Here is a 26,968-nt window from a genome sequence, read left to right as displayed (position 1 = left end):
ATTTTGGCAAATAGTAAATTCCACTTTAGAATCTGAAATATTATATCTATACTCAGTATTGCCCAGAGGCCACAGCTAAGCACAGGACCCTGCTTACTACATGTTTGTACAGTGTCTAGTACAGGCAGACCCTGCCAGTAATCCATTTTTAATATTTTCTAGATTGCTAATGGCTATATAACTCAAGTGGCCAAAGCCTCTATTTATCAGGTCACAAGCAAAAAGAGCAGAACTGAGTCAGAGGGGGCAAAGGCTGCTACAGGGCAAGTACAGCTAAGAATATTTACACTGCAAAACCTCCTTGTGCCAGTAACACTACAGCTGTTTCAATCTCTACTTACCCTGGCTGGAAATGTTCATGCAGAAATAGATCCCATAGATCTGATACACATACAGAGTTCCTGGCTTCATAAACATTGCTGCATTTCTTGGAGTTTGCTTCCCACCTTTTGAATGTGAAGCCTCATCTTCCCCACCCAGATAAGCCTCTGTTTCCACTATCTTCCCCCGGAGTTCTCTGCCATCAGGAAGTTTACGAACTAAAATCTGAAAAATAGGTTAAAAACCTTCTGTTAGAGTGCCCCAATTTGTTAGCAAGCTCCATAGTGAGTAACCAATTAGTCACCGAAAGTGCAGAAAACATGGAGAACCAGAAAAATGACAACATGATAGGTACTCTTCATGCTCATCCTGTTGTATTTCATATGTGTTTATTCATTTTTGTTTGTTTGTTTGTCAGTGTTTATTCATTTCTGACTCCAGTGTATGAAGATCACAGCATACACAGACTATAGGTTGTTCAATGATGAAGACGCAGAGACTTTTACTGTCTGCAAGCCATGGTACACTCCCTCTCATGAACCTATGCTTTCCTGCATCAAGGTATTAGCAAAAACTACATCCCCAGGCCAGTATAAAAATTCCAAGCTTCCCATTTCCCCTTTTATATAGATCAATCCACTGCATGTTATGTTCCATTGGTACCTCAAGCTGCTCTGTATCTGTCATATATTTATATGTTTCTGCTCTTTCTTTATCTGTATAGGAAAAGTATTAAAAACTGTCCCATGCTTGATGCACCTGGCTCCCTTTCTTGGCAGAACTGTGCATTTTGTATCATTTTGTGTTCTTGTACGAGTCTCACATGTGAATTCCAGCTTCAGCTTGTATAAGCAGTTGTGTCAGTCACTGCTCTATTGAGGCCCATACTGGTCAATGCCTTAGCAAATGAGAGTAGTACATGTGCTAATTAATGCTTGTACTAGCTGTCACAACCCAAGGGTGTGATTTTTTGTTTGTGCGCGCTTCGGCACTGCTAAATTATTTTCCTGCCGTTTGTAGCTTTCTTTGCAGGGTGCATTTCTTCGTTGCAGCATAGAAATGCACGTTGGAAGGAGTTCCCGCCATTTGTATTTAAATTCGTGCCCCACTATTGGTCAGTTCTAAATTATTCCTACGTGGCGGCTAGCGATTGGCTTGCTAGCCGTATAAAAGGCTTGAGTGGTTTCTGCCCAAGTTGGAGGACTCCACGAACATCAGGAGGAGGAGACTTCACGTCTCGTGAAGATCTCTAAGCGCTGCGGAGCCTATTGGACCCAGAGTGAATATCAAGAAGGCAACAGGGGTCTGATCAGCCTCTCGCTTCTCCCCGTCGCCGAACGATCCCTTGACATACCCTTCCCCACGCGCAAAAGTTCCACGGAGCCTCGAAAACTTTGTGTGAGTGAATCAGAGTTCTTTCCGAGTCCTTAAACTAGGATTTAGCGAAGTATCCCTGGAAACGTTCCAGCCTACACTGCGACCATCTTCGGTGTAAGTAAATAATCTTAAACAACCATTAAGCATCCGTGCCTAATTCTAGCACGCCGTCTGCCTTCCCCAACCCGGCGTGTCCGGGCTGCTGGCCACAGCCCGCGGTGCACAAAACAGCCTCAGATTGTTCCCGGCCCGCACGCTAGCTAGTGCGCCAGCATGGCCTACAAGCTTCATCTTCCCTAGGCTGGTCTGCAAACCAGTGTGAACTCTTATAGTTCACCCTTGCCTAGGGACCACATTTCAATACAAATAACTAACTCACTTGGTAGCTTATCCATTAAAGTGCATGAGCAAACCAATCTCATTTTTAAATGTATCATAAGGCTGGAACAGACCTCCAGAGATCACCTAGTTCAACCTCCTGCTCAAGGCTGGATCATCACTGATTAAATCATCCCAACCAGGTTTTTGTTCAATCTGCTCTTTAAAAAGTTCAAGGATAGAGATTCCACCTTTTTGGATGGCCTGTTTGAATGCTTAAGTACCCTCATAGTGAGAAAAATCTTCCTAATCACAGAATAATAGAATATTAGGATTAGAAGGGACCTCAGGAGGTCATCTTGTCCAACCCCTGCTCAAAGCAGGACCATCCCAACTATATCATCCCAGCCAAGGCTGGGTCTTGGTCTACCTTGGTCTTAAAAACTTCAAGGATGGAGATTCCACAACTTCCGAGTAGCTTGTTCCAGTGCTTCACTACCCTCCTAGTGAAAATGTTTTTCTTAATATCTAACCTAAACTTCCCTAATATTTAACCTATATTTCCTCTTCTGTAGTTTGAGGGCGTTGCTCCTTGTCCTGCTGCTTGTAGCCATACAGAACAGTCTATCACAGGTTTGTCAAACATCCAGCCCATGGAGCAATTTCCTTAGACCTACTGGGCTACTGAGAGATGGGGGCCATGGTCTGCTACAAAAAACCTCCAAAAAACAGCAGCCACTAGGCCACAGTAGGCATGGCTTCCAGCAGCAAGAGGGCATGTTCAGGCTGTACTGAGACAGCCCTGCTCACCCTGAGGCTGCTTGGCCCATTGCTATCTACACAGTCTCTGCTGCCAGTCCCACTGTCTCAACCACCACGTGTGCCAGTCATGCTGGTTCAGCCACTGTCTGTGCCATAGCCCAGGCTAGATCCAACCAGCACCACAGTCTAGACACAGTCCAGAATTAGTTTGACACACCTAGTCTATCATCATCCTTTTTATAAATCAGCCTTCAGAATCAACCTTCAGGTATTTGAAGACTATTCTTAAATTCCCCCTCAGTCTTCTCTTCTCCAGATTAAATAAGCGCAGTTCAGTTCAGTTCAGTTCCAGCCTTTCCTTGTAAATTATTTTTCTCACACCTCTAATCATTTTTGTTGTTCTCCACTGGACTCTAATTTGCCTACATCTTCCTTGAAGTATGGTGCCCAAAACTGGACACAGCACTCCAGATGAAGTCTCACCAGTGCCAAATAAAATGGAATAATCACTGCCCTTGACTTGCAAGTGGCATTCATGTTAATACAGCTCAGCAAGCTATTGGATTTTTTTAAGATGAGAGTGTGCTGTTATTGTTTATATTCAGCTTACAATCTGCTATAAAACTCCAGTTCCTTTTCTTCAGTACTGCAGCCTAGCCCAGCAAATTGACCACCTTTTCAGGTAATGGGCAACAATGACCCAACTTGGATCAGACACAGATAAGCAAACATGAGGACCTGGGTGCCATCACCACTTCTTCCCATAGCACAGACAGAGCCTCCCACCACTGAACACCACCGAAGTCTCATGTCTATGGGCCAGACGAAATGGCTCTGTAGGCTGGGACGGGTCTATGGGCTGTAGTTTACCAACCCCTGTGGCCTAGCCAAACATTCCCATTTGTGTTTATGCTTGCAATTGCTCAGTCAGAAGCATAAAACTTCAAATTTGATTTGATTAATTTTGGACCTTATCTTCAGTTTAAGTCTGGATCTTCTGAATACTAATCCCATCTTCCATAGTGTCTGCAACTCCGCTCAGTTTGGTGTCCTCTGCAAATTTGCTAAGTGTACACTAAATCCCACCTTCCAAATTATTAATGAAGATATTAAACACTACCAGACCCAGGACAAATCCTTGAAACCCTACTTAATAACTCCTCCCAACTAAATATCAAGTCACTGAGGACTAGTTTTTGAGCACAATGATCCAACTAATTATCCAACCAATTTATCCACCTTATAGAAGTTCCATTCTAGACTGTATTTTTCAGCTTACTAATCAGAATGTCATGGGAGACAGCATCAAAATATGCCTTGCTAAAATCAAGGTATATCATATCCACTGCTCTCCCTCATCCATAGAGCCTGTCACTTTCTCATAGAAGAAAATGAGTTCATAGTTTCTAGGGTTGGAAGGGACCTGAACAGATCATCAAGTCTGAGCCCCTGCCGTGGGCAGGAACAAGTGCTAGGATCATAATACCCCAGTCAGATATATATCCAACCTCCTCTTGAAGACCCCCAAGGTAGGGGAGAGCACCACCTCCCTTGGAAGCCCATTCCAAAACCTAGTAGCCCTAACCATAAAGTAATGCCTCCTGATATCAAGCCTGAACCTACTCTCAATCAATTTGTGTCTGTTATTCCTTGTTATCCCAGGTGGTGCCCAGGGGAACACAGCCTCACCTACTGTCCGCTGGTCCCCCCTGGTGAGTTTATAGGCAGCCACCAGATACCCTCTTAGTCTTCTCTTGCAGAGGCTGAACAGATTCAGGCCCTTTAGTCTATCTTTGTAGGGCCTGGCCTACTGCCCCCTGACCATGAGAGCAGCCCTCCTTTGGACCCTCTCAAGGTTAGCCTCATCCCTCTTAAAGTGTGGCGCCCAGAACTGGACGCAGTACTCCAACTGCGGCCTGACCAGCACTGCATAGAAGGGAAGGATCAAATCCCTAGACCTGCTTGTGATGCATCTATAGATGCACGACAAGGTGTGGCTAAGCTTACTGACCACTTCCTCGCATTGGCGGCTCATGTCCATCCTGGAGTCAACAATAACTCCAAGATCCCTCTCAACAACTGTTGTTGAGAAGGGTGTGCCCTATCCTATAGGTATGTTGCAGGTTCCTTCTCCCTAGATGCAGTACCTTGCACTTGTCTGCGTTGAATTCCATGCTATTCTCATCCGCCCACCTCTGTAACCTGTCTAGATCTAGTTGGATTCTGGCCCTTCCCTCCAGTGTGCCCACTTCTCCCCACATCTTTGTGTCATCAGCGAATTTGGACAGCATGCTTTCCACGCCCACCTCCATCATACACGTCTCTTAATCCATTTTGGCTGTTCCCGATCACCTTCTATTGGCAGTGCAACACATAGAGGGTGCACGGGGGTGAACACGCACTCCAAGAGTGCCGGTGCACCTCCTGACCAGACGGGCTCACCACTTAGGCCATGGGCAAGGGGGGCAGGTAGGAGTGCCAGTGCCCCCCCTGCAAGTGCTAGCCAATCACTACAGCCGTTCGCAGAAGTGGCTGCAGGGATTGCCCCCCCCCGGCAGCGAGATCAGCTGCTGGGGGACCCCCCCGGTCAGCAGAACTGGTGTGGGGGGGGGGGAAACATGCCCCCCCCAACTAAGGCAGCACCAACCGCCCATGCATATAGGTGCTTAGAAATGTGCCTGTATCATACAAAGCAAAATTTATAACACCATAAGCATACAAAATGTAACCTTGTTGATCTACCAAATTTTTTGGTGCTCTTCTTTGTGCTCCCTCCAGTACATATAGTGGGCTCCAGCAAAGAGCACTTACTGCCTGTAGACCCACCAAAATCAACTTTGCACATCACTAAGGGCTAATTATTGTTTAAATCAGAGAAAAACATGGAAATGGTATTATGCATTTTTTTCTTTCACTGGACACAGTGCATTTCACCACCTACATCAAATTATTTGCTAATCATAAAAGGAATATTTTTAAAAGAATAAAAAGTTAATAGATTTTTAACTGTTTGGTGTTTAACTTAAGTTCCCATCCAGACATCTTGTTTGGTTTAAAGTACATTTATGAAATGCTCAGTGTAGTCTTCTTTGGGCCAAAAATGTTTCATTAGACTACATTCTACACTCTCATATTTAAACACAAGTGGTTTTGGAATTACCTTAGAGAGTTTAATTCCTGTCACATGTTGGTACTAGAATACTCACACAAATGTTAGCCTGCTCTACTAATGAATCTGCCAGAAGTCTGCATCAAGTCTTAGACTAGACATCAGGAGGCGCTACTTCACAGTCAGGGCAGCTAGGATCTGGAACCAACTTCCAAGAGAAGTCGTGCTGGCTCCTACCCTGGGGGTCTTTAAGAGGAGCTAGATGAACACCTTGCTGGGGTCGTTTGACCCCAGTGCTCTTTCCTGCCATGGCAGGGGGTTGGACTTGATGATGTCAAGGTCCCTTCTGACCCTACAAACTATGAAACTATGAAGTATTTTAATTGTTGCATTTTTAACAACTTCCAAGCTATCAAATAAACAAAAATCAGTGAAATAAGAGTTTACCATTTTCACAGAAAAACTTTTTAAAAGATACTATTTTTTGTCCAATTATACTAGTGGTTTTCAACCTGTGGTCCATGGATCCCTAGGGGTCCTCAGACTCTGTCCAAGAGGTTTGCAAAAGATGACCATGATCAACCAAATGTATGTGAATACCCACACTTACAATTCAAAGGGGTCTGGAACTCCTTTCACAAAATCTAAGGGTGTGTGACTATCAGAAAGCTTTGCATAATAATTACAAAATTCCAAAAGGCACAGGAGGCACACACAAAGCTGAATCATGAATCCTGGGTTAACACTCCCCAGGATACATGAGACGTTCAGAAGTTTAAGGACAAATACAAACCCTATTTAAGTGACCTGCATGCTAGGGGATTCTTCTACCTCAGGCCATGAAAATAATTAACTGTTTGTACTGCAGCGCCAGTGTTTACTCTTGTGTTTACACCACTCCTTACAGATAAGGATTGTTTGATGGATACACAAAGTCACAGATCCAACAGTTCTGCCCAACACACATCTTACATATGGGGCAAAGGGAGCACAAAGCATATTGGCATTCTATACTTAACTTTTCCTTAAAGACAAGAAATAGAGCTGGGCATGTGTGGCAGACCAGTAGGGGGTACACCTGTGTTGAGCCACCCACCTCACTGCACCCAACCACCTTCCAGGGCCGACCCCCTTCCTGGCGCACACCTGCAAGCCTGGGGGTAACGCTGCCACCACCCAGAGTCTAGACTGATCTTGGATATGCGCCCTCTGGGAAGCACAGGCTTAGTAGTCCTTGAGGGTATTTGACCCACTGCAAGAACTTGGGGTGCTTCCCTCCGTCTGAAGCACAAACAGTGGTGTGACCATCTCACTTCAAATATCCATTCCGGTGCTGCCTTGGTGCAGGAGCCTGGTGGTAGGCATGGTGAGGTTTCGTTCAACCGCTGAAAGGGGCCTCGGTCACCCCGGGGAAGACCCCAGAACTCACCTGCCATGACTCTGAATGTACCTTCAGTGGTGGGGTTCCCCGCTGGAGGTCCCTCAAGATCAAACGCCCTGCCTGATGGATATTCTTGGGGCTCCACCTCCCCATCACCCCTTCCATGCACCAGCCTCCAACGAGCCACCTGATCTTAATGCAGTTGGCTCTCCCGTCCAGATGATCTTTACTTCTTGTGCCTCTTGGGTATCGGATCCTAGTCTCTTCCTTCTTTCCTGAGGGCCACAGGTCTGCTGTGGGTTCACCCCTTTGAGGATGCTTCTCCCACTGCTTGTCAGCTGCTTTTTAACTCTCGTGGGCAGCCCATGTATCAGGGTGGCACCACAATCCCCTCACTATAGGTGTACCAAATAAATAGAAAACAAAAGAAACTGGAAAAACCTTAAAGGAATATGCACAGGTGAGAAAGAAAAAGCAACAGGAATATACAAGAAAAAGAAGGCAGATAAATCAAAAGGGGAGATCAGGCTAAACTGCCTTTACTCCCACCTTGCTTTAGCACCTGTGTCTGCCTGCATCTCCCAACACTGCTCTACTCTCAGTTTTCCCTGAGGGCTTCCTTTTGTCCTTTTCCCAGTCAGCTCCTCTCCGGGTTGCGGGTGTCTGGTGGGGAGAGCCTCTGTTGTTCCCTGCACTTCTGACACTCTTCCTGGAGTGGAATCTTCTTCTGCACGCCAGTGCTGCCTGTAACCAGCATGGAGGCGAGTTATAGTTGCTGCCGCCCAAGAGGTTTTTCCCTAGGCGGGGTCTTCCTCTGCATGCCGGCACTGCCTACTGCCAGCGTGGAGAGCTCCTGCAGCCTCCGCTGCTTCCCCACTCCCCCATCCTGCTGGCTGGTGTCTGCTTTTATTCCCACTGGCCGGCAATCGCTCATGACATCACCCATCAATCCCAGCTGTAGATAAGCGCAGCTGATGAACCGTGTGGGCTTCTCTCGTCGGCACTGTTCGTCCTGCATTTGGATTCCTAAAGCGGGTGAGTAACTCTTGATTTCGGGGTCTTTCTTCCATGGGTGTGTAGCCCCTATCCTGGGTCACCCAATGGGGGGGGGGGGGGGGGGGGGGGGGGTTTCTTGCTCCCCCGTGATTGTAACCCTGGGGCAAATGGTCTCCCTTAGTCAGCCAAACCAAGGGAATCCCAAGGCATAATCTAGATCCTCTCCCAATAAGTCTCCCATGTTAGGTACAAAGGAGAACTTTACTGGTTAAAAGGAGTAGGTTTGGAATAAGGTACAGAGTACAGCAATGTCAGAGAAATACCTTAGAGCAAACAGTGGCATGGTAGCTTTTGATTACGCATCTTTGTTACTCCAAGCTATATCTAGTTAGATCTCAAGTAGCTTACTCACAAGTATCATCCAGGGGCAGATGGAAATTCCCTCTAGAGGCAAGAAGTCCATTGACCATGAGTTTCAAAAGAAAGAGCAAGTTTCAGATGGCCCAGCTTCTCTGAGAGTTCTCATCATGGCTGCTGCCGTCCTCCTGGGCAGTCCTTAATTTATGTAGACCTTATGACCTCATTTACCTGATCCAATGAAAGCCAGCAACTGTTGGCTGCCAGACAACCAATTTGAAATGCATCATTGGTTGCCAGGTAGACTGGCAGGGTCTCTAGCCCCCTCCCAATGTGTAGAATAGGGCGTTTAAGCCCCTACCCAGGTATGTGATGCCAGGCATGTAGGCAGAGGGAGCAGGTTTCCTGCCTCCATCAGTAATGTATCCAGCTCAGGTTACATCTCAGGGTTACCTGAAGCTGATGGGGCCAAAGGTGTCTCCTTCTACAGTGGTCATGGTAACCAAATTGTCAGATAGCAGAGTTTGGGGAGAGACCAAGATGGTATTCTGGTACAGCATATACCAGGGATATCAAACTCATCGAGACCCATGAGCCAGCACAGGATCATGGGACCAGTATGCAGGCTGCATTAGGTCCACAAACTGGTCCTATGTGCTGGAGCCCGCATGTAGGGCCAGTCCAATGGGGATACTGCATGCAGCACATGCCCTGGAATAGCACTATGTGCTGCTTACAGTGCACATGCTAGCTCCATCCCTATGCACCACATCCAGCACACAATGGCCCTGGCCTTGCACATAAAGCATGGGGGGGGGGGGGAGGGATCTGGAACGTGCGCTACACATGGTGCATGGGGCTAGTCTGGAACCTGTGCTACATGTGGCACCCATGGCAAGCCAGCAAGCTGGCTCTGGCAGGCAGGGCTGTTCTATCAGCCCAATCCAAACCAGACAAAAATGCAGTACGTAAGGCCAGTCTGGCACAGGTGCCACATGTAGTATGTGCCCAGGACTGGGCCACACACTGCATGCTGCACACACCAGCTCAAACCTTTACATGCTGTGTACAGTGCATGCTGGCCCCAGCCCAGCATGGCACCCAGTGCATGGCACCAGCCTTGGGTGCATGTTGCATATGGCCCCTTTGTCAGAGATGCCCTGCACACCTGATCCAACATGTAGGGTTAGTCCCACATACGTGTCACATTCAGTGTGTGCCCCAGACTGGCCCCACATGCTACATACAGTGCACACTGGCTCCAGCCCCCACACTGTGTACAGCTCATGCCAGACAGATTCTGTGCATTGCTTGCTGTGTGCAGCAGACCCATCAGAAACACACAGGCAGCACTGTGGTCTGGACGATAGGGCTCTGTGAGCTGAATCTGGCTTATGGACCTCATCTTTGACACCCTAGCACAGGGGTTGTCAACTGGGGGTACATGTACCCCTGGGGTACTTGGAAAGGGGCTACGTGTGGGCGGGTAGAGACAGAGCACCACCACCCTGCACCACTGCCTCCCAGGAGCAGGGTCAGGGCCAGGACAAGGGCCAGGAGGCAAGGGCAGTGGCTCCCCTCTGAAGGCTGCACAGGTGCTACCTGGCCAGCCAGATGCAGGGGGAGGGAGGGGGCAACTCACACACCACCGCCATCCACTACCCTGCACCCCTGTGTGCAAACCCACCCCCCCGGCTCTGCATCGGTCAGCTGCCACCCCCCCCCCATGCATCCAGCTGCTGCTACCCCGCCGTGCGTCCAGCCAACACTACCCTGCCTCCGCTCCTCATCCAGCTGCTGCCACCACACCCTTCACCCCCACTCCACCAGAAGTGTACCCAGAAGGGTTACACTACTTTAAAAAGGTTGAGAAGCCCTGCCCTAACATATATTAAGTGAAAGACTGTTCCAAGCATATAGGGCAGCATGAAAGAAGGCAAGGGATAGAGCAGGAATGTGAAATCACTCTGTGCTCCAGGGCAGATTCAGACCACAGGATTCCTTCCAGCCTGTGGCATGGGGAAGTGGTGATATAGGAGCAATGGTGGGGGTAGTAGAACTGGCACTGGTGGTGCCAGCTTTGTCAGTACTGCAAGTTGTGGTAAAATTGGTGTCCACAGGCCAAGCAAGGCTATGGCAGCACAGCTTGCCTGCTCTTCTGCCAATGAATGACCAGGTCCACCAAGGCCCAGGGCCCCAGATTCTGCAACAAACTATGCCCCCACTTTCAGTAGCCCACTGGTAGCCTGGCAGGCCAGATGAAGTGGTTCCATGGGTCCCTGGATCCAAAGGCAGATCCAGGTGGGGGGAGGGGGCAGTAGTGCAGTCACCTCCCCCCCCCCACACACGCACACACTTTGAGTAGGCTGTGAGAGCAGCAACTAGGGCCTTTTTTAAAATCCCCAAATCATGTAAGAATCCCCCTCTTTCTCTCCATGCTCAGCAGCACCTCTCCTCCTCTTCACTTCCCTCCAACCATCACTGCTGCTACTGCAAGCAATTGACCTAGGGGCAGGGCTAAGTAGTCAAAAAAACCTGAGGCTGAATCAATTCAATCTTCACAGGTTAGATTAAGCTGTGTAGATTAAACCCATATGAAAGTGAACAGACATTCACTTTTGATTCCAGAAATGCAGCCACATGCCTGCAGCACCTCAGGCCAGAAGCTGAGGGGTGCTAGAGCATACCTACCTGCTCATAGATTCATAGATGTTAGGGTCAGAAGGGACCTCAATAGATCATCGAGTCTGACCCCCTGCATAAGCAGGAAAGAGTGCTGGGTTTAGATGACCCCAGCTAGATGCTCATCTAACCTCCTCTTGAAGACACCCAGGGTAGGGGAGAGCACCACCTCCCTTGGGAGCCCGTTCCAGACCCTGGCCACTCGAACTGTGAAGAAGTTCTTCCTAATGTCCAATCTAAATCTGCTCTCTGCTAGCTTGTGGCCATTATTTCTTGTAACCCTCGGGGGCGCCTTGGTGAATAAATACTCACCAATTCCCTTCTGTGCCCCCGTGATGAACTTATAGGCAGCCACAAGGTCGCCTCTCAACCTTCTCTTGCGGAGGCTGAAAAGATCCAGTTTCTCTAGTCTCTCCTCGTAGGGCTTGGTCTGCAGGCCCTTGACCATATGAGTGGCCCTTCTCTGGACCCTCTCCAGGTTATCCGCATCCCTCTTGAATTGCGGCGCCCAGAATTGCACGCAGTACTCCAACTGCGGTCTGACCAGTGCCCGATAGAGGGGAAGTATCACCTCCTTGGACCTATTCGTCATGCATCTGCTGATGCACAATAAAGCGCCATTGGCTTTTCTGATGGCTTCGTCACACTGGCGGCTCATGTTCATCTTGGAGTCCACTAGGACTCCAAGATCCCTTTCCACTTCCGTGCCACCCAGCAGGTCATTCCCTAGGCTGTAGGCGTGCTGGACATTTTTCCTCCCTAGGTGCAGCACTTTGCATTTCTCCTTGTTGAACTGCATCCTGTTGTTTTCTGCCCACTTGTTCAACCTGTCCAGATCTGCTTGCAGCTGTTCCCTGCCCTCCAGTGTGTCCACTTCTCCCCATAGCTTTGTGTCATCTGCAGACTTGGACAGAGTACATTTGACTCCCTCGTCCAAGTCACTGATGAAGACTTTAAAGAGTATCGGTCCAAGGACCGAACCCTGCGGGACCCCACTGCCCACACCCTTCCAGGTCGAAACCGACCCATCCACCACGACTCTCTGGGTGCGACCCTCCAGCCAATTCGCCACCCATCGGACTGTGTAGTCATCCAAGTCACAGCCTCTTAACTTGTTCACCAGTATGGGGTGGGATACCGTATCGAAGGCCTTCCTGAAGTCTAAGTATACGACATCCACCCCTCCTCCTGTGTCCAGGCGTTTCGTAACCTGGTCATAGAAAGAAACTAGATTGGTCAGGCATGATCTGCCTGCCATGAACCCATGCTGATTTCCCCTCAGCATAATTTGTCCTGCCGGGCTCTCACAAATGTGAGCCTTGATAATTTTTCCAAAGACTTTGCCAAGGATGGAGGTGAGACTGACTGGCCTATAGTTGCCCGGGTCCTCCTTCCTCCCCTTTTTGAAAATGGGGACCACGTTGGCCCTTTTCCAGTCCTCCGGGACTTGGCCCGTGCTCAGTTGTAGCAGACAGTATGAGCCAAAGCTAGCCCATCCACCTTGCAAGGGGGGGTTTGCAGGGAGATGTAAAGCATCCTGGGATGCTTGGGGACTGCGAGTTAACTTGAATCTGGAGGGGGAATCGAGGACAGTTCAATAAACCAGTTTAACCTAATCAGCTAAGTATGATACTACATCCATCCAGGTTTACCTTAAACCAGTTTCAGCCATTTTGAAAGCAGTTCATCTGCACTGAACTTCTGTTGTGTTACAGATTTAAACTGGTTTCCTATCATTTACACTGGTTTGTGTGTGTAATTTCTGTCCCTAGCCCAGAACTACAGGTTTCCCTTGCTTTATGTGGGTTTTGTATGTGCAAACTCACTCTTATGGAATGACCCCTTTTATACCAAAAATTCATTATATGTGCGGTAAATGCACTCTTATGCAATTGGTATGGTGGAAGCCCACAGTCAGCTACTTTGTGTGGTACGTTGTGGGAGTGACACGCACCGAAATATAGTCTCCTGTGTAGATCTGTGCTCCTTGCTAGTTGTCTGTGACGCGTGTTTCTTTAGTTGCCATCCCCATTATGGGTTCTAAGCATCCTGCTAGCTTATCGCCTACCCCTCTCTGCTGGTTAGCGAGTAGTAAAATTGTCTTGTAAAACTGATAGAAATGAGTCTGAGGGTCAGTACAGTTGAAGTCTTGGAACATATCCCTATTTGTTACATTGTAAAGTGGGTTCCTTTTATGCAAATTCAAGTTATGTGATGTTTTCCAGGAACACATGTACAGCATAAAGCAAGGGAAACCTGTACTTCTACCTTTCTTCAACCGGACTGCGTGGGGAGCCAGGTTCAGCTGCGACAGCAGCAGTGGTGGGCAGGTTCCTCCATTCTTGCCAGTCTGCCAGGTATTCCCAACCAGTCTGGAAGCAAGCTCATCGAGAGGGAACTCCCTACCACTTCTGTTGTCCCTAGTAGAGCCTGGCTCCCAGCACAGCCTTGCGTGGAGCAGGGCAGAAGCAGTTGGAACAACAGTGGCAAGCTGGTCTTCCTGTACCGAGGCATAAATAGAGAGGGCAAAGAGAGAATGGGATAGATTAGGTGCTAGTGAACATGGAGGGTAAGGAGAAAATGGCAAGAGGATTGAGGGGGGGATGACAGGAATTGGATTTCTTACCCGATTTGGGGACTTTAAAAAAGTCCCCAGCTGCTACTCATATGGCATGGTATGCCCACCTCTGTGGGGAGCAAGGAGTCTGGATCTGGAGCAAGGGGTGAAGCCACCCCTGAAGCAGTAGTTGCTACTCTTGCACACCCCACCTTTTAAAAACCCTGGATCTGCCTATGAATATGCAGAATGATAGGTTAGAGTTCTAAAGTGAATAAAGCTATTCCAACACATTACACAATAATACAAAAGAAAATAAAAAGCCTACATAAAGAAATATCCGTTAGAAAAATAATGAGTTCTGAACCTGTTGGACTCAGACAGATGTGAAGTAGTACTGGTCATGTCAGGCTCCCTCAGTTGGTAGGGTCAGTGACAGCTCTATTAGAAAACTTCCAATAATACCATACCTACCACTACACCAAACAAACTTGTTAGTTGTAATAAAGAGACCACAGGCTCCAGATCTTAGTAACAAGAATTTATTGGGATTTATTGTTCACAAACAACAATAGACACTACCACAGAGGCGGGCAAAACATGGCCCATGGGCCACATTTGGTCCACCAGGCAATTTCATCCAGCCCACAGTTGCCCACCAATTAATTGTACCCCACCCAGCCTGTGCACCTCACTCCCACCCTCGCGTGCAGAAGGACCTGGCCCAGCCAGCACAGTTTCCAGGCGAGGCTGCTGCTGTCACCGCTGCAGCCACTGGGGGAACTGCTCTGCCTGCCCAGGCTCCAATGGCTCTTCCTCCTGTCCCTGCTGTAATGCTCGCTCTGGGCAGCAGGTAGGGAAGCAGCAAGGAGTGGGTCGGGGGCGGGGGGCAGGGGAAGGGGGCTGGCAGGAACGTGGATCTCAGGTAGACAGGGTGTGAGTGAGTGTGTGGGATGTGAAGAAGGGTGGGGGTTGTAGGGATCCCCCCACCCACTCCCCCCACATGGTACACAGCTCCCATCAGCATTGGCAGAAGCTCAGTAGGTGGTGGGAGCCTTGGGGTGCTTGTGGCCCACACAGATGCTGGTGCCTGGCAGCATGCAGCTCCAGCCAATTCTGGGAGCTGCACATAGAGGCCAGGAGCAGAGCCAGGCCAGCCCGCCTCTATCTCACGGGCCTCCCCGCAGAGCATATTCAGTTCCCAGTACTTCTGCACCACTGGGAGGAAGCCCCACGCGATGGAGCTGGCTGCCTTCTCCACTGCCTGCCACCACAGGTAGCTGCTGGGACTCCACTAGGATGCACGAGGCGGGCCTCCCCTTCACTTCTGGCAGAGTCTTGCGAGCTGCATGTGGTAGCAGGGGGCAGGGAAGGCAGCCAGATCTATCACAGGGGCCTCCCCCCAGTGGCACATGAGTCCTGGGAGGTACGCATGAGCCACAAGAAGTCCCACACCAGAGGCAGGCTGGCCTAGCTCCACTCCTTGCTGCCACATGTAGCTCCTGGAACTGGCTGGGGCTGTACACTGCTAGTGTGCAACACCAGGGCCCACCACATACTGTTGGTGCTATGTGCCATGGCAGGGAGTATCTGCGGGGGGACCCCACACCCCTCCACCCCCCCCCACACAAACCCACACCCTGCCTCCACATATACACACCCTGCAACATACTCTACCCCCCACAGAGCCACATCCCCTCACAAACCCCAGACACATGCACACACAACCCCACACCCCAACCCACACACAATATACAATAGTATGACTTTAGTCATACAAATCATGAGAAAAATATTTTTTGTAATAAAATTAAAGTATGTTATAGTAGGGGTTTGACTTTTAGTATATGATTTGTTTTTTTCAGATTCCAAGATGGCACCCCCCTCTCCCCCAAAAAGAAGTATTTCTGGGGGCAAGGGTACTTCCAGTGGCAAAGGTCAGGGGTTAGCAGCAGGACTTCTGGTCCCAAGATGGTGACCACGGGGCAGGGCTACCCTTGCAGCCCTTGACAGCTAACCAAGACTCATTGAGCAGCCTGCCAGCCAAAATAACTGCCTGCCCCCACACTAACTTCATGCACCATTCAGGCAAGGTGCTCATCAGGTTATTTGTCAAACATTGCACCAAGATAAAATAAAGCCCCTAGCCCAGGGCAAAGTATTCAGGGTTCTGAGGCCCCTTTTATACAGTGATCAAACCAACTTCATGTTTATGGCATATGCACCCCAATTTTCAACAAATCAAACATCTTTATGTGATATCATTCACATCCAGGTCACACCACATTGTGACCTTCCCACCAGATAGGAAGACTTGCTTACCAGGTCAATCTGATCTTTGTTTTAGTGTCTTATACCTACCTTATCCATTGTTTTCCATCTGTTGGCCTTCCGAGGTGCCTTGAAACTAATAGTCCTAACTTTCCCAGCATTCCTGCTTACACCATATGGTCTGGTTTCCAGTGACCAATGTCCATTGCCCATGTTGTTAATGGGGCCTCTGTCCCAGGGGTGCCGGGGTTGCAGGAGAACCCCAACCCAAAGTAGAAGAAAGCCCCAACTTACCATCTGTAGAAGAAAGCCCCAACTTACCATCTGTAGGGGCCGAAAGGAGTGAGAAGGCGCAGGAAGAGAAACCGCCCACGCGGCTCGTCAGCCACGTTCATATTCAGCTGGGGCCGGGTCATGTCAGCTGAAGACACCACCCGGCGGAAACAAAAGGCAGCCCCAGAGGCACAGGAAGGCGGCTGATGAGCGGAGGCTCAGTGGGGAAGCCCACACCCCGAGGGGTGCAGCCGCTGCGGCGGGCAGCCTGGGGCGGCGGGGGCGGAGCCTGTGGAGGCACTGAGAGGAGCCGGCAGAAGCACCGGCGGCAGCACCAGCAGCGGAGCCTGTGGAGGCACCGGCAGGAAAGCTGGCAGCGGAACCAGCAGCAAGGCCGACGGAGGTAGAGGCAGTGAAGCTGGTTGCAGAATCGGCAGGGACGCCGACTGGCAAGCCGGCAGGGATGCCAACAAGGGGAGTAGCGGTGAGTGGCAAGCGCAAAGGAAGAGACAAGAGCCGAGGAGGCAAGAGCAACTACAGGGAAGCCTGGAGAGGAGGTAACAAGGGCGGGGCCAACAGGAACCCCAATGGGGATAGCCGCGGGGTGCGGCAGAAGACCCCAAGCAGAGATGGTCAAGCGGTGGACGGGCCCACAACATCCCAAGAAGATTCGGCTGGGACGCCATACCCAAGTGGGGCAAGCAACTGGGGCTGGGGCACCTAGGCATACAGAAAACACGGGGCCCATAGGCTAAGGGCACTCTTTATTCCTTTGTGGCCTCCAGGTCCACCGGTCGCATCTCTTCAGCAGTCACGGTGGTGGGGAATCGCACGTTATGTCACAGGGTGGTTGGAATAGGGCACTAGGGATACAGGTTAGTTGGATCTAGGTCCAAGGGCCTCAAAGCCTTCACGCTCAAGCTGCAACCTGGGGACACTAGGACTCGTGGCTGGAAGGCCACGGGAGGCTGGGGAAGAAGCTGAGTGGAACCAGGGACACCAAAGGGCCAGAAGACCGGCCACTCACCACCTTCGGTCGCAGGAGTATAGGGGAGGTTGCAGTCCCGTGAGTCCCCGCCAAGAGGCATGATGACCCTGGAGGCTGCCTCGAAGGGGAAACCCTCCACTGAGGTTCCATTCAAAGTCATGGCAGGCGAGTTAAGGGGATCCCTGGACATCAGCCGGGGTAGCCTTTGGGGTCTACTCGCTACTAACAGGCATCTACATATAATACATATAATAAAGCCCCTTTCAATGAGCAAACCAGATTTTTTTAAATGGAGTAGCAGCAGCAGTAGCTTCAAGAGAAACTTAATACAAAATGCAATAAAAAAAAATTGACCTAATTAAAAAAAAAAGTACAAACCCTAACTCAAGGAAACAAGGATAGTTGTGACATCTAAAAGACTGTGCTAGCTGTATATCATTTATATTATTCCAGTATTCATTACAATAAGAGTATAAAAAAAAGAGTGATGTTGTAGCCAGATGATGCAGAAATTATGCAAGCAGCAAGGATTTTTTTCAGGTGTTCTTTACTCTGTTGTTCCTGGATTATTCTGGTCTGACCTGATGAAGAATGCAAGACATTCTTCATCAAGTCAGACCAGAATAATTTTTAAATTAATAAATGTTGATAGAAAAAAATTGCCCAAGTATTGAAAGATTGATCTGGGCGCACAAATGTAAGGTTCTCCACGTTGGGAGGAAAAACCCACAGCATGCTTATAGGCTTGGCAGTGCTACGCTGGTTAGCACTACGGACAAAAGGGACTTGGGGGTCATGACTGACCACAAGATGAACACGCGCCACCAATGTGATGCTGCAGCTAGTAAAGCGAGCAAAACACTGGCCTGCATCCATAGATGCTTCTCGAGTAAATCCCAGGATGTCATTCTCCTGTTGTACTCGACCTTGGTGAGGCCTCAGCTGGAGTACTGTGTCCAGTTTTGGGCTCCACAATTCAAAAAGGATGTGTAGAAGTTTGAGAGGGTGCAGAGGGGAGCCATGCGCATGATCAGAGGTCAGGAAAACAGGCCTTATGACGAAAAGCTGAGAGCCGTGGGTCTCTTCAGCCTGGAAAAAGTGCAGACTCAGGGGTGATTTGATGACCACCTATAAGTTTACCAGGGGTGCTCACCAGGATCTGGGGGAACGTCTGTTCACCAGAGCGCCCCAAGGAATGACAAGGTTGAACGGTCACAAACTCCATAACTGTTTCAGGCTGGACATAAGGAAGAACTTCTTTACTGTCCCCAAGGTTTGGAATAGACTGCCACCAGAGGTGGTTCAAGCGCCTACCTTGAACGCCTTCAAAAGACATTTGTATATTTATCTTGCTGGGAGCCTATAATCCCTGCTGACTTCCTGCCCCTGGGGCACGGGGCTAGACTCAATGATCTTCTGAGGTCCCTTCCAGCTCTAGTGTCTATGAAAATCTAAATAATGTAGTCCCAAATTCACAGGATTTACTGTAGCCAGACAAGATGTGAATCAGATTAGGAAAGGCCTTAACTTGGTATACAAAAAACACCAGTGTTTTACTTTCTCTAGATGCAGAAAAAGCCTTTGACAGGGAAGAACGGGTGTTGTACTAGAGAAATTTGGTCTTGGAGACAAAGTGGAGATACAGTAATTAAACCTCTGTTAAGGACCCTGGAGCTGCTGTACTAGTGAATGGAACCCTGTCACACAGATTTAAATTGACAAGAGAAACTAGGCAGGGTCCCCACTATTGCCTCTCTACTCTCACTCTAGCCATAAAACTTCTAGCTACTGCAATCAGGCAAGGTTCCAGATAAAAAGTGGGGGGGCATGGTGATTCAGAAGCAAAACATAAAATAGTTCTCTATGTAGATGTTTTTTGTAAAAAAACAAAAAACCAAAAACCATTCTTCCTCCCTATAATCAATCGTATTCACAATAAATAGATGCTGCTCCATCTCTGGATATAAAATTAATTAGGATAAACCAGAAATGTTAGATGCTAGTATCCCTGAGAAACTTAAATTTATAATTGTTCATCTTCCTGCTTAAGTGGGTTAAAAATTCAATGAGATAACTGAGTATTAACCTTGCAGAAAGACATAAGGATCTTTTTAATGATAAATATTTAGTGGTCTGGTCTAAAAATAGCAAAAAAGCATTGGGATGGAGATTTCTTGGATACGCAGAATAGCAACCATTGAAATTAATATACTCTCAACACTCTCCTTTCTTTTCTGACCTTTACCTATATGTGTACCAGATAGCACCCTAAAGACTTGGCAAGTTGTTTTCTTAAACTTCATCTGGAAAAATAAGAGGCATTATTTTTGCTACTATTTAGTTCGTCTAATAAAATATATCACCTCTTGCCCAAGAGCTTTGTTTACTAGTATTACACAGCCTTTCTAAAATGGGAGGTCTTAAAGTTCCTGACATAATGAGATATTATCACACAGGTGAAAAATATTCAGTTAAAGAACATTATAAACAGGTGTGTGAAAACTTACTCAAAAGGTGTAGACTGCTTCAGAGTGAGAATGGTATGAGAAAATAGATTTCCCAAATATATATTGGGTAAGAGAAATTCAGGCCAAAAAACAAACACTAACAAAGACAGAGACCACTTCCTTTATGCAGACCATGTTAAAGTTCCCAGGATAAATATGAAAAGCTGCTTTCCCCTGATTTTTTTCCCCAGCCTGTTAACAACCTTTGTTAAAAATAAAGATTCCTCCCTAGAATTTATCAAATATGCAACTCTGTATGGGTAAAGGCAGGTCATATGTAATTAAGCCAACTCTTTTGGGGAGAGAATATGGGATTTTATAAAGAAATTTTGATAACCCTAATGGAACAAGAGTCCTTTTTTTAGTATCTTCAAATGAGAAATGTAATCATAATTACCAAATACAGTCTCACTAGATCATTTCACCCCTCTGAGCAATTGCCATATATGAACTGAATAGAAAAAAAGATTAGTCCTTAAAATAAATGTAATTTTAATGGAAAGGGGATGGATACCAAGACTAAGCAAATGAAATCCTGGAAAAGATCCAGGGGGAAAAATAAACCTGAACAATGGATAAAATTTTGGGACTGAGGCTATTCATCTTCCATGTGTTTTTAGAGAACACATTTATAACATATATGCCGCAGCTGGTGCTGGGGTGGATCCAGGGATGTATGCACTGTGACTGCACTCCCTTCAAACTATGGGCTTGTCAGTGCAGATGCTGTGTTTGAGTAGCAGCAATGTTCGTCCTTTGGGTATGAGAGCTGCGCTCTCTCCCCACCCCCTTACTCACCATCATATTAGGAGTGTTCACAGTCTGTTGGCAATTAAAAAAAAATCATTGGTGAAAAAAAAAAAAAGGGGGGGAGGGGGAGGAAGAGTGGTGAATGGCACTGGCATTCACTTCCTGGATTATGGAGTCATGCCAATACACTGGCTCCAGCAGTTGTACCAACAAGCCACTGCCCCTGCCAGAAGTGGAGCATCTGGCCTATGAGAAGCCATGGTCTGGATCCAACCCACAAGGCCAAATAAGGTGTATAACCCCCATGTGAACCCCATATCCACACCTGAACGCTACCTATCTCTAACTAGGATCCAAAACATTTTCTAATAGTGATACATCAGACTGAAGAGGCTGCAAAGAAAGATATTTCTTTTTCCGTATGTGGTACCTGTGCCCAAAGGTCCAAATTATTCTGGTCATGTCCCTCTAGAATATAACTGTTGTGATAGGTGGTAATATCCTGTGTATTCCTTCTGCATTAGTATTTTATTTCTATAGTTGCCAAAGTGTTGCATCTTTGTTCAGATACAGGTGTGAGCAGGTGATTACAAAGAAGAGATGGTAATCCCACCTCCTCTGTTTGATTTTGAAATTGGGACCAAGAAAGAAAAGGCACCAGCAGCATCTAAAAATCACTAGGAATATTTGATATTTTGTCCTTATAGGTTTAAGACAAACAAACCAAAAGATTAAAACAAAAACACCCCAAACCCCTTACTTCTGGACATACAACCAAAATAGGCCCAGTTCTGTTCTCAAAACTCCAGATGACTTCATCAAAAACAGGAACATACCCTGCATTTCCTAAATGAGCAGACAGCTCTGGAATAAAAAACTGAGAAGAGGGGGATGCAATTCTAGTTCAACAAATCACCATAAAGTAAATAACACCCTATAGTGTGAAAATTACCTGTCCGAGAACTGACTTAGCCAGGCTGATGCAGGGTTGGTTAAAGTAGTCAGACCCAAGCTGAGAAGTGTTCTTCTCTATTATGAAGTATTTGCTGCTTAATGGAGAGGCATTCCCATCTGGATCAACTGCCAGGGTTCCAGGAATTTCAGCTGGAAGCAAGGTGGATTTTCTTTGGACGGCATTTAGATGAGCTAACTGGTTTTTTTTTCTTGGCATTATCCTAGAAATAATATTTTTAAATAAATAAATGCATTTAGAAGAATTCATTTTTGTTTTTAAACTTTTGTTTAAAATGATCTGAAAACCCTGGACAACCTAAATACACAGTAACTACAGATAGCTGTGTCTATGCCTGTACTTTGAATAGTAACTGTTAAATGTCAGTGTCAAGGTTCTTCAATTTTCATTTTTAAGGATTCCAGATCAAATCAAATCTGTTACATAAACCAGTAAAAATATAATTTGCTAACTGCCAGCCTACAAAATAAACTTGGGATATGTAAGTTAAGGGGTACCAATAACAAAATTATTTATCCGGAATTTAAGATAATTAACAGGATTATTAATTAACTACAATTACTAACCATGTTCATAGTTTACCAGACAGAATAATCTAGCAGGCAGTGCTGATTTAGGAAGGCTCCCTGGAGCAAAGAACAACTAACAAGTTGGTAAAATAACTGGATAATACACAAAGGGCTGAAAAGTTGAATAAAATTCATTTTTACTCAGCCACTTGCTCTAGTAACAAACTCTTAATTTGATCATTCTGCAGTAACATATCCACTATAGAAAAGTTTGCCTAAAAATTTCCATTAGACCTGCATGAAATGACTTAATAGTTCAATCCTTGAGCCACAGCTCCACCAACAGAAGTTGGGACTGGGACCAGGGAGGGCAGGCCACAGGCCAGAATTTCTCTACTTTTCCTGCCTCAGCTCTCTCTTCTCTGTTACAAGGTTGAGACATTTTACATTAAAATGGGCAGCCCCTTGGTTAAGGACGTAGTGCCACTACAGTCGGTCAGCAGCCAGCTCTTCCCAAGTCTTGATGTCAGCATCTGTTTTCTTGAAGTATGCTTTCAGTATGTCCTTGTAGCATTTTATCTGGTCACTGTGAGATCTTAGGCCATTACAAAGCTGGGAATCAAGCAGTAGTTTTGAGAGTAGAGACTCAGGCATCTGCACGCAACATCCGATCCAGCAAAACTGGTGCTTGAGAATTGCTGACTCACTGCTGGTAACACTGGCTTCAGCAAAGATGCTGGCATTTATGCAGCGATCTTTCCATGTGATGTGGTGGATTTTCTGGAGGCATCATTGGTGACAGTAAGTCATCCATGTTTCACATCCGTAGGAGGAGAGTGGGGATGACGACTGCATTGTAGACCTGGATCTTGGTGTCTTTCCAGAGACTGTGATGAGTCAAAACAAGCCAAAGCAATTTCCCAAAGGAGGCACTTGGGCACCGGATCTCCTCCTCAAATATTCACTCTCTGAGAGGTGGCTACAGAGGTAGGGGAAGTACTTGACTACCTCCAGGGTCTTTCCCTTGATGATAATTTAGAGAGGGGGGTCACATTCATGGCCTGGGGCAGACAAGTCTTCTTGATGTTGAGAAGCAGGCCCAAAGTTTAGCAAACTTCTCTGAAAAATCCCAGCACAGTCTGGAGGTTTTCCTCAATGTGCACAAGGATAGTGCAGTCACTGACATATTGAAAGTCAAGGATGGTTGTTTTTGAGTACTTTGACCAAAACATCCTAGATTGAAGATCCTTCCACCCATTCGGTATTCAATATCAATTCCAGAAGGAAGGCGGTTCTTAATACGAACCAAGATTCCAGCAGGATTTCCTCAGCAAGGGGTAGATGATGATTCAAGAGGATGTAGATGTGGATTTTCCCTCCTGTGAAAAGGAGGACTCTACACTTCAATAGGTCTACACACAGACTTACCTCTTTTCTTGAAGACAGTTGGCATTCCTAAGGTCCCCACAGATCTTTGCTGTTCCAAACACACAGAATAAATTTGTGGAGTCTCAGTAGTAGTTCCTTGACACCAGCCTTATGCATTTCAGCAGGTATGTCATCCATCCCAGTACTGGTGTTGTTCTTAGTTTCCATCATGGCATGCCAGACTTCTTCTAGGATAGAAGGGTTGGCAAGGGAACTCTTTTCAGGGTGTTAGGGGGATGGAGTCAATGATGGTATCCACCACTGTGGACTCACAGTTCAGGAATGCTTCTAAGTGCTTTTTCCATCTATCCAAGCTAGCTTAATTGTTTTTGAGGAGCATCAAGCCATTCTGTCATCACAGGAAAGTAGGACTATTGGAAACTGGGTTGTAGATGGCCTTCATTGACTGGAAAAAAAACTATGCATGTTATGTCTGTCAGCAGAGCTGGGATCTCCCTGGCTTTCTTTTGCCACCACTTTTTTTTTTTATTTCCCAGATCCTCCTGTGAGCTTCTGCTTTGAGAAGCTGGTGTGGAGCTTTGGAGGAGCTCCTTCTGCTGAGATAAGGTGTCATCTGGCCAAAGAAATTAAACCCTTCTCTTCTGGTTGAGGAGGACTTGGATCTCAGTATTGTTCTCATCAAATCAATCTTGATGTCAAATGGGTGGTATAGTCAATGGATTCAGCACAGGCCAGAGGGACAGCAGCTTTAAACCCCTTCTAGAGTTCAATGTTGACTTCATTTGTGGACAAGGAAGAGAACTTTCTGTGGAGGCACTGTTGGAGATTGTTACAAACTTTTAGGTTTTGAAGAGATTTGATATTGAGAAACCTTTGCTTTGCTCTTTGCTGTTTTTTGTGTTTCAGAGCAAGCCATATGTTCATGATAGATCTGGCAAGACAGTGATCTGTCCAACAGTCATCAGTTCCTCGTATGACTCGTGATAGATATCCAATTGATCACAGGCTCTAACAATAACATAGTCAAAGAGGTGCCAATGCTTAGGGTGAGGGTAGCTCCAGGTGGTCTTGTATTTCGGCACTCTGTTTGAAGATGGTGTTCATGATGCCAAGATCAGGCTCCACACATTTGCTCAGGAGACATTTGGGCCCCATGGGACTGGGAGCAGGGGGGCAGCAAAGGCGCCAGTCGCAGGGCTCAAGTGCCTATATACTAATGCTAGGAGCATGGGGAACAAGCAGGATGAACTAGCGCTCCTGCTTGCACTAAACACCTATGACTTAGTGGGGCTAACAGAGACCTGGTGGGATTCATCCCATGACTGGGCGGTACATATTGAGGGCTATAGATTGTATAGAAAGGACAGGTCGGGGAAGAAGGGGGGGGGGGGGTTGCACTTTATGTCAGTGAGCAATATACATCAACCCTCATCAAGACAGAATCCGAGGCTGAGGAAGTAGAAGGATTGTGGGTTAGGCTACATGGGGGGCAAGGAGAAAGGGATTTGGTGGTAGGGGTCTGTTACAGACCCCCACACCAAGGGGAAGAAATAGATGCAGGGCTCCTGAGGCAACTCTCGGAGACCATAAAAGCTAAAGAGGCGGTAGTCATGGGGGACCTAAACTACCCGGACATCTGCTGGGAGACGCAGACAGCAAGGTCCCATCGCTCACGCAGGTTTCTAACTTGTGTACAGGACCTCCACCTGACACAGGAGGTGTATGGTCCCACTAGGGGGAATGCCATACTGGATCTGGTATTGGCAACGGGAGATGACATGATAGGGGACCTCCAAATCGGTAGCTATCTGGGAGACAGTGATCACCTTATGATAGAATTCAACATAAGACGGCGAGTGGGTAAGGTAACTAGTAGGGTGAAAGTGCTAGACTTTAGGAAAGCTGATCTCATTGCACTCAGGCGATTAGTCAAGGAAGCACTGCAGAGTAGGAGTTTTGATGGGATGGGTGCCCAAGAAGGGTGGCTGTGCCTAAAGGAAACGATCCTTTGGGCACAAAGCAAGACGATCCCCGAGCGAGGCAAAAGAGGGAAAGGGGCCAGGAGGCTTCCATGGCTGACCAGAGAAATCCAGGGCAGCCTAAGGGCCAAAAGGGGAGCACATAAAAAGTGGAAACAGGGTGAGATCACTAAAGATGAATATACCTCCTCTGCTCGTGCTTGTAGGGAGGCAGTTAGGCGGGCCAAAGCTACCATGGAGCTGAGGATGGCAACCCAAGTAAAGGACAACAAGAAATTGTTTTTTAGATACATAGGGAGTAAAAGGAAGGCCCAGGGAGGAATAGGACCCCTGCTAAATGGGCAGAAGCAATTGGTGACAGATAGAGGGGACAAGGCTGAACTCCTCAACAAGTTCTTTGCTTCAGTGTTCCTAAGCGAGGGGCACGACAAGTCTCTCACTGGGGTTGTAGAGAGGCAGCAGCAAGGCGCCAGACTTCCATGCGTAGATCCTGAGGTGGTGCAGAGTCACTTGGAAGAACTGGATGCCTTTAAGTCGGCAGGCCCGGATGGGCTCCATCCCAGGGTGCTGAAGGCACTGGCCGACGTCATTGCAGAGCCACTGGCGGGAATATTCGAATGCTCGTGGCGCACAGGCCAAGTCCCGGAGGACTGGAAAAGGGCTAACGTGGTCCCCATTTTCAAAAAGGGGAGGAAGGAGGACCCGGGCAACTATAGGCCGGTCAGTCTCACCTCCATCCTTGGTAAAGTATTTGAAAAAATTATCAAGGCTCACATTTGTGAGAGCCCGGCAGGACAAATTATGCTGAGGGGAAACCAGCATGGGTTTGTGGCGGGCAGATCGTGCCTGACCAACCTAGTCTCTTTCTATGACCAGGTTACGAAATGCCTGGACACAGGAGGAGGGGTGGATGTCGTATACCTGGACTTCAGGAAGGCCTTCGATACGGTATCCCACCCCATACTGGTGAACAAATTAAGAGGCTGTGATGTGGATGACTGCACAGTCCGGTGGGTGGCGAATTGGCTAGAGGGTCGCACCCAAAGAGTCGTGGTAGATGGGTCGGTCTCGACCTGGAAGGGTGTGGGCAGTGGGGTCCCGCAGGGTTCGGTCCTTGGACCGATACTCTTTAATGTCTTCATCAGCGACTTGGACGTGGGAGTGAAATGTACTCTGTCCAAGTTTGCAGATGACACAAAGCTATGGGGAGAAGTGGACACGCCGGAGGGCAGGGAACAGCTGCAGGCAGACCTGGATAGGCTGGACAAGTGGGCAGAAAACAACAGGATGCAGTTCAACAAGGAGAAATGCAAAGTGCTGCACCTAGGGAGGAAAAATGTCCAGCACACCTACAGCCTAGGGAATGACCTGCTGGGTGGCACGGAGGTGGAAAGGGATCTTGGAGTCCTAGTGGACTCCAAGTTGAACATGAGCCGGCAGTGTGACGAAGCCATCAGAAAAGCCAATGG

At 47.6% G+C, this 26,968-nt stretch overlaps 1 protein-coding gene across 1 annotated transcript in view; it reads right to left on the bottom strand.

The window, feature by feature from the left end:
* MPG (N-methylpurine DNA glycosylase) overlaps positions 1-26,968 on the bottom strand; it is a 63,955-nt gene that overhangs the window by 10,379 nt on the left and 26,608 nt on the right. The window contains exons 2-3 of the mRNA XM_059716347.1: positions 21,602-21,824; positions 342-546 (exon numbers count right to left, since the gene is read on the bottom strand). Coding sequence (XP_059572330.1) covers positions 342-546; positions 21,602-21,820 — 424 coding nt within the window. The 5' untranslated portion in view covers positions 21,821-21,824. The remainder of the gene's footprint in view (positions 1-341; positions 547-21,601; positions 21,825-26,968) is intronic.

This window comes from Alligator mississippiensis, chromosome 13 (assembly GCF_030867095.1).
Source record: "Alligator mississippiensis isolate rAllMis1 chromosome 13, rAllMis1, whole genome shotgun sequence".
Lineage (NCBI taxonomy): Eukaryota > Metazoa > Chordata > Crocodylia > Alligatoridae > Alligator > Alligator mississippiensis.
Note: the sequence above shows the minus strand (reverse complement) of the source record. Positions and strands in the feature narration are given on the sequence as shown.